This window comes from Terrapene carolina, unplaced genomic scaffold (genome assembly GCF_002925995.2).
Source record: "Terrapene carolina triunguis isolate 2854851 unplaced genomic scaffold, T_m_triunguis-2.0 Scaffold210, whole genome shotgun sequence".
NCBI lineage: Eukaryota > Metazoa > Chordata > Testudines > Emydidae > Terrapene > Terrapene triunguis.
Window position 1 is genome coordinate 2,858,509 of NW_020664561.1, and position 18,076 is coordinate 2,876,584.

Below are 18,076 nucleotides of genomic sequence, written 5' to 3' on the forward strand. Positions count from 1 at the left end.
TTTACTAGTGGCTGCAAATACATCTGCAGAATCCTGCTGCTAGAGGTTGGGTTTGAAAGCAGGGCTACATGTTTGGCTGGAAGGGGATCTGGAACCTTCTTTTTTTCCACAAGGCTTTCAGTGATATTGGCCAACTCCCCCGTCCCCCACGCCACATCCTGATAGATAGAGAGCAGAGACTCTCCCGTCACCGCCAGCTAAATTCCTCTAGGTAATTTATTACTTTTAATGTGCTAGTTAATTACATAGTGAATTAAAAATGCATTTGTCATGGTGCTTGTGCTGTCCTCAGGCTCCACCGGGAATCCTCTCCATCCAGCCCTACAGACGGAGGAAAAGGAAACACAGGTGAAAGGTCAGACAACAGGACTGCAGCATAGCGCTTGCATGGGGGGCTCAGTGATGAATGGACACACCTCTTGAGTGGATACCCAGGAAACAAAGCAGTGCCTGTGACAGCCCCCATCTTTGATTCCAGGGACTGAACTGGGGACCGCCAGAATTAAGGTGTGAGTTAGAGAGCCAGGCTCTCTAGCTTGGGACTGTCACAGACTCGTGTCCTCTGGGGATCAGGTACCAAGTGGAACACATAACACACGCTGATCAGTGGGTTGCAATTGAACAGAGGTGCCAGGGCATAAGGGGCAGCATTCAAAGCATGACTGGGGCTCTCAGACGTAGAACGAAGTGTGAATCTGGCTATGCTCTTGGGTATGCTAGCTCTGGTGTACCAAGGCTGAGAAAAGGCATGTGACTCTAGCCACTTTCCTGTGGACACAGGTTCTGAATCACATGGGCTGGAGGAAGGATGCCAGCCCCAGGGATGCAATGGGAATCCAGCTATGCTCTAGGAGACAGGGCCTAGGATGCTAGGGCTGGCGCAATGCAACATGATCATTAAGAGAAGCCTTTACCTGAGGTTTACTTGAATGTGTGACTCTCGGTACCGCCCCGGCCAAATCCTGCAAGAGAACCAGAATGAGGTCATTACCACCTGAGGCATCAGAAGCAGGGAGCAGGAACCAGTGCCGTGGCTGTGAGAGCCCTTGGGCTAGTGAGACCACTGCCTTTCCTGCTGACCCATATTCTCCCAGACCATCCGTAGCCGTCTGTCGTTCTTCTCTTACACTGATTGGCAGCTCTTTGGGGCAGGGGCTGCTGTGTTTGTACAGTGCAGCGGGGCCCTGGTCCACGACAGGGCTCCGAGGCACTATTGCAATACAAATAAGAGCGAGCGCAGTGAGAGACACGCCTCCCGGTGCCCTGGAACTGCCACAGAGTGCAGAGACCAAACACAACATCCAAGCTGGGGGAAGAACGATGACCACAGCCTGAATATTCCCAGGGCCATGAGCCAAAGGCCTAGTAGACACCTCTGACGGCCCACCCATGGCTTTAGAGGGGACTGGGACAGAGCCGTCTGCAATACGGCATTTCAAATGGAAACCACTCACACACTGGGGCCCAACTTGCCTCCAGATAGAGAGGGAAACACTAACTGGAGTACAGGGGAGCTGGAACGAGAGTCAGAGCTTTTAATAGCTGGGTCACTAGCTCAACGTGGCCCGCGGCCAGCAGTGACCCAGTGCACTAAGGGCTGAGAGCCGGGCAGCAGCCTGTGTGAAGTGGGACAGGGGGTTCTAGTCACTCAGTGGCACAGGAGTCCATGTCACAAATATAGGAGCACTAGCTAGCTAGCCCAGAGTTGTCAGCCTCAGTGGAAAGGGCGAGCAAGGAGCATATGGGCTGTGGGCTGAACTCCCTTCTCAGCAGGAGCACGCTGACAGGAGGCAGGCCCCGGGGAAGCCAGCACTGGAGCTGCTCCTGCCATGCCCGTCCTCTGCAGACACAGGGGATTTCAGTCCCATTTTTAGCAGCAGCAAATTCATGTTCAAATTGCAGGAACTGGACTAGGAGACCTCTTGAGGACCCATCCAGTCCTACACGTCTATATAAAAACAGTTCATAGTGCAAGTCCCCTCCCTACAGAATGCTGGAAGTGAACAGTCCCCCTGCTGGTAGCCCGAGCCCTGTCATGGTCTGTTAGAACTCCAGCCCTACAAGTGCTGATTAGACCCAGCCCACAGAGCATTTCAGGGGGCCTATGTGCGGGGAGCAACGAGTGGCTTTTCCCTCCAGGGGATTGGCTCCAAAGAGCAGGAGCATCACAAGGGGAAAGGAGCTCAGCCCTATAGCCATGGAATCCCTGCCTCAACAGCCCGGACAGCACTCAGCCCCTGCATGGCTGTGAAAGGGACTGGCGTGTGAGCACCCGTTACCCAGCCTTGTGGGGCTGCTCACAACAGCACCCCCAGAGCTCGCTCCTGCTCCCCCTTGGGGAGTCGCTGAAAAGGAGGCTGGGGAATGACCTGCCTGCCCCTTCCCCGCCAGCCTGAAGACCAGGAGAGGGAGCCATTCGAGGGCAGCCGATTGGCTGGCACAAGGTGCGCTGGGAGCAGCCCTGGCAGAGACACTGCCTCCCCGAGGTGCAGCTCCACCCCGCCCCCTGCAGGGCTGTGGTGGTAGCATCCCAAGACAAGAGCAGCAGGAGGAATCAAGGGTGATGCCTAAAGAGGCCAAGTGGCACAAAGGGTGTGGAGTCCTCCTGGAAAGCTGGCTCCAGCTGAGGGTGCCAAACATTGAAAACCAGGTCCAGGGGAAGGGCTAGGACTGGACAGGTTGAACATGGGGCTAGCAGCCCGGGAGGCAGCTGCCTACCCCTGGTGGGGAACATGCCTCTGTGATGGGGTTACTGGGCGATGGCTTCCCTCTGGGGAAGGGACTTGAAACCAGGTGACTGAGGGAAGGAAACCCCTGTTGCATGTGGGAGGAACGTGGTCACCGTGTGGGTTATCTTTCAATTTACCCTCCAAACCAGCTGTGCGGAGCAGTGTGCCACTCTGCCCTTCTCTCTGCTGTCCCAGAGCTCAGGCTGCAGCCCAAGCCAGAATAATTAAATAGCCCCTTAGCCTGTTTAATTGCAGCTGGCACAGGCCAGCCATGGGTGTCTGATTGCTGTGTAGGTGTACCCTCAGTGCTCTCCTTCCCTGCCACAATCCTACCCAGGCTGCATATTCAGGAATTAAGGAATCTGAACTGGTGTCATCAGGGTTCCAGCTACTGACGTGCTAGCTCTGCCCTGGCAGTAGGACAGCAGCTCCTCTGAGCCTGCTGAGGTGTCTCGGGGGGATACAAGTGGGTCCCAGCCTCCGGAGACTGAGGATGCTGCTCCTCCTAGCAGCAGGAGGGGGCAGGCTACAGTCACTCTTGACTCTAGTTCTCCCACCCAATGGCCTGGCGTTTTACCCTTGTAGCTTCTAGAGATAAAGAGAAGGATTCCATGTTCCCAGCCAGCCCACATGCTGACAAGCAACAGCTGCATAGCTCAGCCAGGGGTCTGGCTGACTCGTTGTCCAGCGTAGCCCACTAGCTGCTGTTAAGGCTTAAGCCAATATCCTGCTGACTTGGAGTGGCATGTAGATGACACTTCACGTTACACCCCAGCAGCCACAGAGTGGATGGCGGGGCAGAAATTCAAGTAGAATTCCACAGCCTCTAGCATTGGCGCCACATCAACAATCGCATTCAGCAAATCACATTCCAAAGGAGTGCGTATTGAACCTGAAACCAAAGAGCTGGGGGGGGGGGGGGGGGGGGAGGAGAGGGAGCTGCAGCAGGGAGGGGAGAATTCAGACCTGTAACTCAAAACTTTCTAAAGCTTGCTGAGTCGCAGTGTCTGGAGCCCCACAAGTTTTGAGATTCCTTCTCTTCAGCATTCTCATCTCTTCAAAGCGTCTAAGAGGTTCTGGCAAATTGCATGGGCTTGTGGGTTTTCACACCCTTCAATCTGTGACTACACAGCTGGGTCGGGCAGCGTGGCTGGCCTGTGAAAGCACACTAGACTACCTCACTACAGTGAAATGTGCAAAGCACTTAAGTCGACTCGTGCCGTGTCCAGATGAGTAGGCCCATTTGTGCCATCACTCACACGGGTACAATGCCCACCAGCTCCGAGGAGAGTCACACCTGTGCAACAGAGGAAAACTGTGACTGTAGAATCTGAAGATGGGGAGGGTGAGATTTCTTCCAACACTCAGGGTACGTCTACACTACAGCGACAGTTACAGCGCTGCAATTGTGCTGCTGGAGCACTGCAGTATAGATACTTCCTACAATGACAGAAGGGGTCTGGCTGTCAACGCAGGCAATCCACCTCTCTGATTGGAGGTAGCTAGGTCAATGGGAGAATCCCTCTGTCGACCTAGCCACCTCTATATCACGGGTTAGGCTGACCTAACTACAGTGGTCAGGGCATGAAGCTAGATTGACCTAAATTATAGGTATAGGCCAGGCCACAGCATTGACCTAACTCTGCTCCAGCCGAAGTAAAAAGCAAAATTCCCATTGACTTCGGAGGTGGGCCAGCGCTGAGACCTTTTGAACATCCTACCCAGAGAGAAACCACAGTGTAGATCCAGAGGAGCACCTCTTCAGCCAACGTGACCAGAGACTGTGAGAGACAGAGCTTCTGCTCCAAAGGCCACAATTCAAGTTTGAGGCAGTGCCTACAAAGCGGTCAAGGGAAAGTTGCCCAGCCCCTGGAGAAAGGGGAAGGAGGCGTGTGTGGATGTCGAAGGGTGACTGCACACCCTTCAGCCGTATGAGTAGAGATTGTGAAGGGGAGGACAGGTGTAAAGTGTAATGGGTGTAGGTGTATTTAGGGGTGTGCACATGGCTCTAGCGGTTTGCCCCCGAGTTTAGGGACATATGAGGGAAGACAAGGGGACAAGGGACTAAGGGGGAGTGGCTGTGGGGGTGCATGAGGGGCTTGTGAGCTGGGAGTTCAGGCAGGAGAGGCTGTGGATGGACGCAGGGATGTATGTGCATGGATCTGTATGCTGGAACATGTGATCATGCTTCTGGGCAAGAACCCCAGGAGACAGACACCACTGGTGCCAGTACCCAATATCCAGCCAGGGAGACGTGGGAAGCCCCAAGCATGGAGAAACTTACCTTTGGGTCCAAACAAAGCAGCATAGCACGGCTGGTTGCAATAGGGCTTCCCATCATGCTGCAGAGAGAGAAGAGACTCCTCAGTGCCACATTACTCAGGGGAGTCTGAGACGAGCAGGGCCCAGGAACTGGGCATCAGAACAGGCACTGCTCAGTCACTGGGCCCACTCTTAACCCTGTGAGTATGGATCTAGATTAACAACTCCTGGGCCCTGCTCTCTTGTCCCAGCTGTGTCAGTGACCTCCCCTACTGCCTGCTCTTCCAGTTCTGGGCCCTGCCATTATTCTGCCAGTCACCCCGAGTGGAGTCCTGACCTCACTACAGCTTTGCTAAACTAAAGAAACAGAAACGTGCCAGGAGAGCCAAATCAGAGCCTTGTCTAAGGTCCACTCACGTTCCTCCTCACCTTAGACCTGCTCTGGACATAGGTCTCTGGATAAAGCTAGGGGACCCTGCACCACCCAGCCCACAATCCTAGTGACACTCTGCCCTGTTACACGCAATGGGGAATTCCCTCAGTTCCCTACAGGATTTCTCCAACTCGGCAAATCCCCCCTCCAGGGGACCTGGACTGGCCCAATGTCTCTGCCCTGTCAGGTTAGTTCAGTTATTATGGCACCCCCCTCACCGGGCCATCCTGGTGCTAGCAAACCAGCCTGCCCACACACACAGCAAGCCCACAGCTTGGAGCTGACTAATGCAGAGTTCTTGCTACTTCGAGGCAGGGCCCCCAGGTATCCCATATTCCATGGAATCAACCAAAGAACTCACCTCTTGCTGCAGAATCTCAGCTTCCCTCTTTTAAAAGTCTATTTCTGGCCCTCAAGTCTGAGACCTGAGTAACTGATGCAGCAATGGCTGCCTGCATCTGCAGAGCGCTTGAACCAATAGCTCCAAGAGCTGTGAACTCCCCGCTCATCTCAGGCAGGGCCCAATGCACACTGTGATTCTGCAGCAGTGGAGCTTGCCATTGGCCCCAGGATGCCACGGAATGCAGCCCTCTTGCCCTGGCATTAGCTGTTTTGCTGCGGCCAGACCCTCTCTGGTCATCTGCAACCTGCCATTTGCTCTCCAAATTTCCCCACAATGGGGAGATGATTTTACTGTGCACAGCACATGCACTAGGAGTCCAGCTTGCAGCCAAGGAGCAGGGAGAAGCCAGAAATGTAGGCTGGTTAACTAGGTGGCCTGGAGATCTCCCAGCAGTCCAGGCCTGGGGCAATGAGCCGCTGAAGCTTGCTATAAGCTCCCTGCTTCCGGGGGTGAAGGAGGGTCTGAGCCGGACAGCACTGCAGGAGCAGAGGCCAAGGGACCAGAGCCAGGCTGGCTGGAGAGTACAGTGAGAACCCCACCCTCAGAAATACCCAGCAACAATTTGTACCTCAGTGAGCCTTACAAGTCTGAGGCTGTGCGATGAGTGTGTGTGAGGGGGATGGGAACAAGGGTACTGCATGGTGCGGGGATAAAGTCATGCTGCTGCAGAATTTCGGAGCTGGGGCTGTGAAATACGGGCCCCTTGTGCTGTGGAGTACCTGGGAATCCACTTTGCAATGGCAGCGTGCACTATGCTTCCACCCACAGGTGAGGGGTATAAAGAAGCAGCTGATTAAAGCTTCTTGACATGTCTGTCCTAAGCGTTGGAAGATGCAGCTAAGAGTTACAGTGACACAGAGCTGGTGGCCACCTCACCCCTTACCTCAGCATGGCCACCTGAAGTCAGGGTCTTGTTGCATTTCTCACACTTCAAGCATGGTCGGTGCCAGTCTTTCCCCAGGGAGGTAACCTTCTCAGCTGTCAGAGTGCAGAAACAAAAGAGCACCATTCAGGAGGCTGTGATAAGGCATATGCACCCCACACCGAGCCAGCAAGGGTTGGCAAGCTGCTGTGGGCCCTCAGCCCCACCCCGCTACACCTGCACTCGCTGTCAGGTATCGGAGGGGCTTTTCACGAGGGAAGAGAACAGCTCAGGAGCTGGCTGGCCAGCCCAGGAGAACAGCCCTTTGTGCCCAGCCCAGCCCCTTTGCATACAGCCCAGCCTCTCTGCAGAGACTGCTGGAGCCCTCCGGAGGAAGGTATGGCTGGCACAGGATGACTGAGTTCGTCTTCTTCATGGCACCGCTTCTTTGCTTTACTACGTAAGGACTCTGGGGCTGCCTGTGTGGGCTGGGACAGGCCAGAGAGGTGTAAGGAGACTGTCACAGGGAAAAGATGCCACGGCAGAGGTGGGGAGCTGCTTCAATAAACTCTGTGAACTTTTGCACTCTACATGCGTCTGTCCTGGACCCAAACAGTGTGGTCACTGTAAGAGTTCCATACTTGGAAAAATGCCTTGTGTTCCCAATGATTAAATCCAAAAGCTACTGGGGCATCTCTCATTCCAGCTTTCAGTGGGGCTCACTCACTGCTTGACACTTGCTTGTCCTGGAGGGAGACTGACAGTTTTCAAATTCAGACACCTACACTGCACTTGCAAAATAAATAAAAATCCATGCAGCCCATGCGTGTGCGTGGGCAGAAAAACAGGCAATAGCATGCGTAGTGCTTGCTTTGCACACACAAAAGCATGGCTTGCACAAGCATTTTTCACACAGGCTTGGGTGTCTGATTTCTAGGCAAATTATTGCCAGTCGGAAGATTTGAGCTCTGAAGCGCTTGCTGCGTCATTACCTCCCCATTCCTTTCTGGAAGGGCCTATGCGTCTCCATTTGACACAGATTCATTACTGTTCACGTTAAAACTTGTTCAGATGGGGAGACTTGCAGAAGGAAAATGGCAACAGAGTCAAATTTAGGGAACACCAGAGTACAGCCAGCCCTCACCCAGCACGGAGGACTGCCCTCCTCTAGTCTAGTAGAAATTCTTCTGCATAAATTGGCATCTGAACTTGAAAACCAGTGACCTCAGTTGACACTGGTTACAATAATCCCTTAAATTCCAAGGTAACGATCCCTTTTGGCACATGTGAAAACCTGTCTGACAATCATGGGGGGAGAGACACCTGGACCAACACTGGGAAGCAAAGTATTGCAAAACATCCTTTTTCCAACCCACAAATACAGGGAACCTCCTGCCGTCAGGATGTTGGGGACACATTTCTTGCTAAAAGCCACAGCAAACAGTAGTGTGCTTGGAGACTGGCCTGGGTTCAGGCAACTGAAGACAGCCCCAGAGGCAGCTAAAAAAGGAACAATGAGGTTACTCCCCTAGTCCGGAACAGGTTTACATTAGGAAAGAACACAGGATGGAATTTAACTATAGCACAAAGGATGTAATTTGCTAAAGAGGCTAGTGTGTTCTTTCTATTAGCAGCTGCACTCACGGATGTGTATTAAGTGATAACGCTGAGCTTTCCACAGGAACCCTTTCAGTGCCAGGACCTTCGAGTGGATTTTCCATGCCTGAAAAAGGCAGGGGACTGGGCTCGGGGACAAAATTTCTTCCTATGCACCAATACCTCTCCACTCTGTGCTCTGCTGCTGCAGCAGAGTGCTGGGTGAGAAGTGCTGCTCTGCCAGTTCTTTGGCACTACAACTCCTTTTCTGGGTGGGCAGAGAGCCTGTGACTTGGGTGTGACCATTAACTCCAGGAGAGAAGTGATCACTAGAGAGGGGATCTCAAAATGCTCCTAGCAGGCAGGCCCCACATCACAGACACCAACATCATGGCGTGAAATGGCACCCTTGTTTGTAGCTCCAACAAGCGGGCCAGGGACTATCTGAGGAAGGGGGCATGAGCCCAAATTCAAGTCAGAGGGCCACCCTGCCTCAGGAGGCGCACGCTGCTATGGAATTCTATAGCCTGATTTTAAAAAGTTCTCCGGAAGGATGATTGCTCTGTTACATTTAATAGGGCTGGGGTGGGGGGGGAAGACATGCAACTTTTATTTATATTATTATTTATTATATTATAACCCAGAGGGGGCCACCTCTGTAGGTTAGGAGTGAGGCATGATGGGGTGGGGGGCAGCACCCTCTGCCATGCCTGTTCTACATCTGAAAGAGATGCTGAGCCTTTCTTTTTATTCCAGGGTTTCTGGGAGGAATTCAGACTCCAGGAATGTCACTCGGGCACCTTTCACCCCTATTGGAGGAATGTTTAGAGAAGCCTATCACTGCCTAGGCACTATATTCCCAGTGACTGGGACTTCTCACCAGGAGAGCTTCCAGACTCTGGTGCTGCAATCTCCCCATGGAGGTAATGATTTAGTGCTGATGAAGTGATCAGTCTTCGCTGCACTCCTATGATCCTGCTTTCTCTCCCCTTTATGATCTGTCAAACATATCAGCTGAAATCCCATCAAGGACCATTGAAGTAGCTCATTGAATTAACAGCCAGGCCCCTCAGGTTCCAGCTTGGAGTGAAGAACCAGACGGTGTAAGTGAAATGTAGTTAAGTGGCAGCTAAATCTGAGCAAAAGACACCACATACCAGCCATACAAAACCTCCAGTATTGGGACTCTTAGCTGAGAGATGCTGTATTTTTCTTTTTATTCCAAGACTGCTTATACAAGATCAGTGTTACTGCTATGATCTTAGAAATAAGAGCTTACAACTGATTTTGAACTCTCCTTGGCCTTTGCATTAAACTCGGTCTTGTACAGCTGAGGTCATATGACTAACTTCATAAAAACAGCACTTCCTTGCTCAACAGACCCATTGCACTTACAAAGCCACATCTGCTTACTTCACTGCACAGTATCTTTCACTCCTGTTAGCTCTGCGGGGCTAGACCAGCTGTGTGAATGACAGCTGAATTCATTTCTGAGTTGATCAACTGAATTAATAATGATAGATTGAGAGTATATAGTGTTTATACCCAGAGATGTGCAAACCAGAACAAAACCAACCTGACTTAGACCCGGGGGTTTTAGGTGCTGACAGTTCTATTAAAACCTTTTTTTACTAGTAAGCTTAGCAAATATTACCTGGAGTAAATGAGCTGTCATAGACGTGAAACTTCACAATGCCAATTTTAGTCACCATTCCAAGTAGAACTGTACTTTAAGGGGAGGTTTAAGCTTTGTTTACACTGAGGAAACTTACAAAAAATTCCCATGTGCTACTACCACTTTATTGGAATGGGTGTTAGCACCAATAGTGTAGACAAGGCTCTTGCCACCAGGACTGATTTTTACTCCCTTTTGGTTGAATCTATTGAAAGTAAGTAACTAAAATGTTGGTAAAAATGGGTTCAGCTATCAGAATCTTGTCTATACCTGGCCTCCAGCCAGTGCTAACCCCAAGTCGGGATTCTTTAGTAAATTTCTCTAGTGTAGGCACTATCTTAAATGACAGGCAAATATGAATGGATGGGAAAACAGAGAAACAGTTAAGTCTCCATCACAGAGAGCTGGAACGTACAAACTCTGGAATTCTTGTGTTCTGAGCCATTCCCTGATTATTATTTTTCTGGCATAGTAGACAGAAAAGTACAACACACCCCACAAGCAAACCAGAAATATAAAACAGAGAAAGAAAAAAAAATCAATGTGTTCCCAGTCCATGGCTTACAGATTTAGTCGATAAATTTAAAAAATAAAAGTACTTATAGGGCCAGCATCCACTTCTAACTCTCAGCAAAACACATCAGAGTTTTTATGCCAGGGACATGGGGAACCAAGAGATTGGGGAACTTCTGTATGTGGTTTTAGTAGATGGAGTTAAATGATTGCAGCAAAGGTTATTGCCAGGACTAGCTACCCAAACCTCTTGAAATACACCCATGGCAGGAAGTGGGATCATGTCACCCAATTAAGTACTCTGAGTCAGTACAGAAATCTGCGGCTTTTTTGAAATTCCTTCCAAATCAGGGTGTGGTCATCCATCTGCTCCTTACTAGGGGCTGGATCCAACGCCAAGGGGAGTCAGTGGAAGTCGGATCAGGCCCGAAGTCTGTTCAAGGCATATAGTGATAGTTTTAAGAAAAACAAGCCTTGGAGATACACGTATCCTCTGCGCTGTAGCCTTATTACAATAAGACATTCACGATTACATGGTGCCCTCTGTTACGCCCAGGTACTAATGACTGTGATCAAAGGCAGAATTTGCTGTTCAGAATCTAACTAATTTGCCTTGTAAAGTTTTTAGGAACCACTTTAACTGATCCTGGTGTTGGACTCTGGACTGGAGTGTCCAGAATCTCTGGGTGGCTCACTCCCTGCCCATCCAGTCTGTCCACCTTAAGCAAACAGCTATGATGAAGCTGTTGGAACAAACAAACAAAATATTAGCTTGGAGGGAAGTGTAACATGGCAGTAAGCCAGCGCCTCTGAACCACGCCTCTAGTGATTTGCCTCAGTGCCCATCAAATGGCTTGGAGACAATCAAAGCACTGAGGCTCCATGTTAACCTATTCTGTTCAGTGGGGCAGACGTCCTGAGAGGAAAGGGCCTTGGTACAATGACTTACAAGACGTTCCAGCACAGAAGAAAACAAAAAGGGAGTAAGTTGCAGTGGGGGAGGTCTAGGTTGGATATTAGAAAACACTATTTCACTAGGAGGGTGGTGAAGCACTGGAATGGGATACCTAGGGAGGTGGTGGAATCTCCATCCTTAGAGGTTTTTAAGGCCCGGCTTGACAAAGCCCTGGCTGGGATGATTTAGTTGATGTTGGTCCAGCTTTGAGCAGGGGGTTGGACTAGATGACCTCCTGAGGTCTCTTCCAACCTTAATCTTCTATGATTCTAAGTTGCAGAAGGATCTCCCAGAGCAGCTCTTCAGAGGTGTCCATTTGCACACACAACGTATTGTTGCAAGTTCTCATATGTACGTTTGGTGACTTCTGAAAGACCTGGCCTCTGATTCATGGTCACCCTTCATGACTGGCAAATGGTGCAAACCATCACCATTCATCCTTAGGAGCAGAGCAAATCATTGAGGTTTTTGGTCTGCTGGCCAAATTGAAAAATTCACTTTGTTTCTAACTGAACCGGATTTCTTTTTTGGTTTCTCACAAATAAAAAACCTCCCAAAATTGTGTTTGGGTAAAATGAACTGTTTTGAAGATGATGACTCAAAACAAAATATCCAAATTTGCAAAATGAACCGTACTGATAATTCCAAAATTTGTTTTCAAGGTTTTTTCAGCCGAAACTATTTGCTGAATTTGACCTGAAGTCACGAATAGTTTCAGTGCCCTGAAAAATGCATTTTTCAGCAAATTTCCTGTCAGCTCAAAAAATTTCACCCAGATTTACTTGGTAGAGCTCTGTGCTCATCTTGAACTGGTGTAAATGACCACACAAAGCACAGGGACTGATGAATTGAGCCCCTGATATAAAAGATCTAAAAACAGAGCATTAGTTGTTTGACATGTTTGCCTCTGGAACCAAATGGTCACCGACAGTACTAGCTACTGCCAGAAGAATCCTCTTTAGACGTTAGACAGAAGATACACAATGGACACAGCTTAGATGGAAACATCTCAGAATCAAAAACAGATTCAGTGTCTAATACTAAAATATAGCCCATCCCCCAGCCCTCCCTCCCTTTTAGAAGTCAGCATACCTAACCACTCAGACCCACACAAACAAACTCTTTATTTTCTACACTCTCTCCTTTCTACTGTTTTCTCCAGATCTTCTTCTTTCACCCCCAAATTACAATCTTGTGTCCTAGACACAACTTCCCAACTGTTACACATTTACATTTGCTATTATATGGATGGCTGGACTTGCAAGACATATGGCAAGAACCTATTTTATATTTCTCTACCAAACCTCAACAACAAACAGCCCTCACCTATAATAATAATAATAATTGTGTACCTGTCCAACTGTTCAGCTAAAACGTGCAGCTGAACAGAGAAATGGCAGGACCTCTTGTATATAGAAATTGATACGGTTTCACTCATTTTATAGAACACTGTGTGGTTCTTGGATTCTGAAGATTTTTTTTCACTGTGTAGAAGGGAACAGGAGACTTCCTCGATGATGGGCAGCTATATGAGAACATACGTATTTTCACTGGCTTTGGATATTATCTCTCAACAGACTTCAAAAACTGTATCTGTCTGTGGACTCAGAATCCAATGGGACAGTATAAAAGCACTACAATGAAACGGTTTAAAAACTACAATGGAAATTCCCCCCATCTTATGTACTTTGATATTTCTCACTAATTAACCAGGAAATCTTTGGTTTTCTAGGACTATCAATTATACCAGTGGTTCTCAACCTGCATCTGGTTTGCAGTCCAATCAGCACATAGCTGCAGTCCATGTAACATCCTCAGGGCCATACAGGTAGTAAACATATTGGGTGGGTGTGGCCCATATAACACATATTTGAAAACCACTGGTTTATACAAATGGATTGCCAGTTCCTCTAGACATTACTAGAGATCTGAAGGCCTAAGGCGCATGGGCTATGGGGGGGGGGAGGAATTAATTACAAAGAACTTTTTATTAATGATAATTTGTAAAGAGAACTTGTTAGGTTTTGAGAGCGCTTCCTCGCTTGTAAAGCATACAGCTGTCTGCAATAGTTTGCTGCTGTTCAAGTCTCCTTACTCATAGCTGGGAGGCATGCAAGAGATCCATAAATCAGAGCATCTTCCTAAGGCTGCAGGGAGGCCCAGGGAGAGGAACCCTGCTCGGACTCCTCCTCCCGCCATGGCTCTGCACAGCCTCCGTGCCAGTCAGCTTTCCCCAGCCCTGCCCGCTCAGAGCCCCTGCACAAGGGGAGAGGGGGCAGCGCTTGCCCTTGATGTTAGCGGGAGTCTGTGCAGCCTACACAGCCCAGCTCAACCCGTGAGGACCAGCACTAATACCGGTCTGCTGGAGCCCTGCAAACTCAGCTCCTTCCAGGCTGCATGAGACCCCCGAGCCATGCAAGCAGAAGGGGGGGGGGGATTTTGAGCCCTTCTCACAGAAACCGGGGGGTTCTCAGACGGCTTGTCCCGGAACACTGATCTCCTCCCACAGGGCTGGGCAGGGGGCAGTGATGACAGCAGCGCTGGGCACGAACCAAACACCAGCTGCAGCAGCAGCATGTAGCCAGCGCAGCCTGGGTCCCGGCCCGGGCAATGGGCGCCCCTACCCCACCCACCTGTGCTGCTGCCAGGGCGCTGGGCTGTGCCTCAGTGGGGAGCTGGGTGCCAGGGAGCCTGTATAGACAAGGGGGGTGCAGGAGGCAGGGCACCCCCATTTAGAAGCTGCGTTCAGGGTCAGGCAGGTGGGCTGTACCCTTGCAGGGGGCTAGGAAGGTGAGTGTAGGAGCAGAGGGTTGGGCAAGGTCTCTAGCCGCCCCTACAGAGCTCTGGTGCCAGGGAGCCCATATAGAGAGGGGGTGCAGCAGGCAGGGCACCCCATGGGGGCAGGCAGCCGCAGAGTCCCTGGCACCCCCAGCAGGGAGCTGGGTGCCAGGCACCCCATGGGGAAGGTGGAGCAGGGGCAGACAGGGTGCCTGGCAGCCCCGGCAAGGAGCTGGGTGCCAGGAGCAGGGCACGCGTGGGGGCGGCGGGGGCCATGGGCAGGCAGTGCCGGGGCAGGCGAGGAGCGGCGCCCTTACCGAAGTAGACCTCCTTCTGGCAACGGGGGCACTTGGGCATGGTGGTAGCTCCGCACGGGCTGGGCTCTGCGCTGGCTGCTGCTGGAGTTCCTCTGCTGCTCGGGGCTGCCCGCGCCGGCAGGGTCACCCCGCGGCCCCGCCCGTGAAGCCCCGCCCCCCAGCTGTGCTGCCTGCGCAGGGGGAACCCTGGCACAGGGGCAAGGGAGGGAAGACGGGCGGGACGGAACTGGCGTACCAGGGCGGGACGGGGCGGTGGGGGAGGGCTGGGCTCGGGGCTGGGGGGGTGGAGTGGAGGCGCTGGTGGACAGAGGGGGATGGGGGGAATCAAGGTGCATCTCCTCTCCTGGCCCTAGTGTCCTGTTGATTTTTGCCCCACGCTCTTTCCTAAACCCAGGGGCTCCCCCCGTTCCTGCCACCAGCCTGCTGCTCCTTCAGGACATTTGGCCCTTGGGAGCCAAGAAGCAGCACACTTGGTGTCAGGCCCCCAGACTGGCCCAGATTCGTCGCCAGGGGCTCCAGAGCTGCGCTGGTGGAGCAGAGACGGGGGCATTGCGGCCACAGTGGGAGTTAATCACCCACTGCCCTCACCCTGTGGGGCAGCAGGTGGGGGCTCCAGTTGAGATCAGGCTTAGGGCTAGTCAGGAATTGTTCAACAAAACATTTGTTGTCAGAAAACACTGACTGGTGACACCAGAACCTGCCAGGGGACCGTGTCAGTTTTGATTATTTCTGTTCTCAGCAGGGACGGCTCCAGGCACCAGCGCAGCAAGCGCGTGCCCAGGGCAGCAAGCTGTAGTGGGCAGCCTGCCGGTCACCATGAGGGCGGCAGTCAGGCTGCCTTTGGTGGCATGCCTGCGGGAGGTCTGGTGGTCCCGCAGCTTCCGTGGCAATTCAGCAGCGGGTACGCCGAAGGCGCGAGACCGGCGGACCTCCCGCAGGTATGCCGCCGAATACGCGTTACCAGTGGACCGCCCGCAGGCGTGCCACCGAAGGCTGCCTCACTGCCGTGCTTGGGGCAGCAAAATACATAGAGCCGCCCCTGGTTCTCAGAAAGGTTTGTCAGGTCCCAGATGGAATTTCTGGTCAAAACCAAAGCCAGAGAGACTGGCCACCAACCCGGGGAAGGGGAACCCAGGTTCAAGTCCCTGATTCAGGACAGAGATTTGAACCTGGTCTCCTACATCCCTGGGGAGCACCATGTGCATGGGGCTATTGACTAGGCAGGTTGGTGGTTTCTCTCTCTGGAAGGTCTCTGTTTTACCCCAATGCAGAATGGGAACATTTCTGAAATCTTGACAGTTTTCTTGGGAGAACTGTTTTCTACAGAACTGTATGCATAGACTCATAGACTTTAAGGTCAGAAGGGACCATTATGGTCATCTAGTCTGACCTCCCGCATGATGCAGGCCACAAAAGCTGACCCACCCACTTTCCCTTAACTCAGCTGTTGAAGTCTCCAGATCGTGATTTAAAGACTTCAAGTTGCAGAGAATCCTCCAGCTTGGGACCCCTGCCCCATGCTGCGGAGGAAGGAGAAAAACCTCCAGGGCCTCTGCCAATCTACCCTGGAGGAAAATTCCTTCCCAACCCCAAATATGGCGATCAGTAGAACCCCGAGCATACAGGCAAGATTCTCCAGCCGGACCCTCATTTGTACCAGCGATGGCACGTTATTGCCTAATTGACTAAAATCACGTTATCCCATCAAACCATTCCCTCCATAAACTTATCTAGCCTAATCTTAAAGCCAGAGAGGTCTTTCGCCCCCACTGTTTCCCTCGGAAGGCTGTTCCAAAATTTCACCCCTCTGATGGTTAGAATCCTTCGTCTAATTTCAAGCCTAAACTTCCCCACAGCCAGTTTATATCCATTTGTTCTCGTGTCCACATTAGTACTGAGCTGAAATAATTCCTCTCCCTCCCTGGTATTTATCCCTCTGATATATTTAAAGACAGCAATCATATCACCCCTCAGCCTTCTTTTGGTTAGGCTAAACAAACCGAGCTCCTCGAGTCTCCTTTCATAGGAAAGGTTTTCCATTCCTCGGATCATCCTAGTGGCCCTTCTCTGTACCCGTTCCAGTTTGAGTTCATCCTTTTTAAACATAGGAGACCAGAACTGCACACAGTACTCCAAATGAGGTCTCACCAGTGCCTTGTATAACGGAAGCAGCACTTCCTTGTCCCTACTAGAAATACCTCGCCTAATGCATCCCAAGACCGCATTAGCTTTTTTCACGGCCACGTCACATTGCCGACTCATAGTCATCCTGCGGTCAACCAGGACTCCGAGGTCCTTCTCCTCCTCCGTTACTTGCAACCGATGCGTCCCCAGCTTATAACTAAAATTCTTGTTAGTCATCCCTAAATGCATCACCTTACACTTCTCACTATTAAATTTCATCCTATTACTATTACTCCAATTTACAAGGTCATCCAAGTCTCCCTGCAGGATATCCCGATCCTTCTCCGAATTGGCAATACCTCCCAACTTCGTGTCATCCGCAAACTTTATCAGCCCACTCCTACATTCGGTTCCGAGGTCAGTAATAAATAGATTAAATAAAATCGGACCCAAAACCGAACCTTGAGGAACCCCACTGGTGACCTCCTTCCAACCTGACAGTTCACCTTTCAGTACTACCCGCTGCAGTCTCCCCTTTAATCAGTTCTTTATCCACCTCTGGATTTTCATATCGATCCCCATCTTTTCCAATTTAACCAATAATTCCTCATGGGGTACTGTATCAAACGCTTTACTAAAATCGAGGTATATTAGATCCACTGCATTTCCTTTATCTAGAAAGTCTGTTACTTTCTCAAAGAAGGAGATCAGGTTGGTTTGGCATGATCTGCCTTTCGTAAACCCATGCTGTAATTTGTCCCAATTGCCATTCACCTCAAGGTCCTTAACTACTTTCTCCTTCAAAATTTTTTCCAAGACCTTGCATACTACAGATGTTAAACTAACAGGCCTGTAGTTACCCGGGTCACTTTTTTTCCCTTTCTTGGAAATAGGAACCACATTAGCTATTTTCCAGTCCAACGGTACCAACCCCAAGTTTACAGATTCATTAAAAATTATCGCTAAGGGGCTTGCAATTTCTCGCGCCAGTTCCTTCAATATTCTAGGATGAAGATCATCCGGTCCGCCCGATTTAGTCCCGTTTAGCTGTTCAAGTTTGGCTTCCACCTCTGATACGGTAATGTCAACCCCCCCTCCTTTATTCCCCTCTGTCCTGCTGCCTCTATTCCTAAGCCCTTCATTAGCCTTATTAAAGACCGATGCAAAATATTCATTTAGATATTGTGCCGTGCCTAGATTATCCTTAATCTCCACTCCATGTACATTCTTCAGCGGTCCCACTTCCTCTTTCTTTGTTTTCTTCCTATTTATATGGTTGTAAAACCTCTTACTATTGGTTTAAATCCCCTCGCAAGGTCCAACTCTACACGGCTTTTGGCCTTTCTCACTGCATCTCTACATGCTCTGACCTCAATAAGGTAGGTTTCCTTGCTGATCCCTCCCCTCTTCCATTCTTTGTACGCTTTCT

The 18,076-nt window shown here is 50.8% G+C and overlaps 1 protein-coding gene across 1 annotated transcript; it reads right to left on the reverse strand.

Moving 5' to 3' along the window:
• Positions 1-192: 192 nt before the first annotated feature.
• Positions 193-14,650, reverse strand: LOC112107398 (cysteine-rich protein 1). The gene is made up of 5 exons (XM_024201094.2): positions 14,524-14,650; positions 6,711-6,805; positions 5,014-5,071; positions 915-962; positions 193-321 (listed from the first exon to the last, which is right to left on the reverse strand). The coding sequence occupies exons 1-4, from the start codon at positions 14,561-14,563 to the stop codon at positions 922-924; spliced, it is 234 nt and encodes a 77-aa protein (XP_024056862.1). The 5' UTR covers positions 14,564-14,650; the 3' UTR covers positions 193-321; positions 915-921.
• Positions 14,651-18,076: the final 3,426 nt, after the last annotated feature.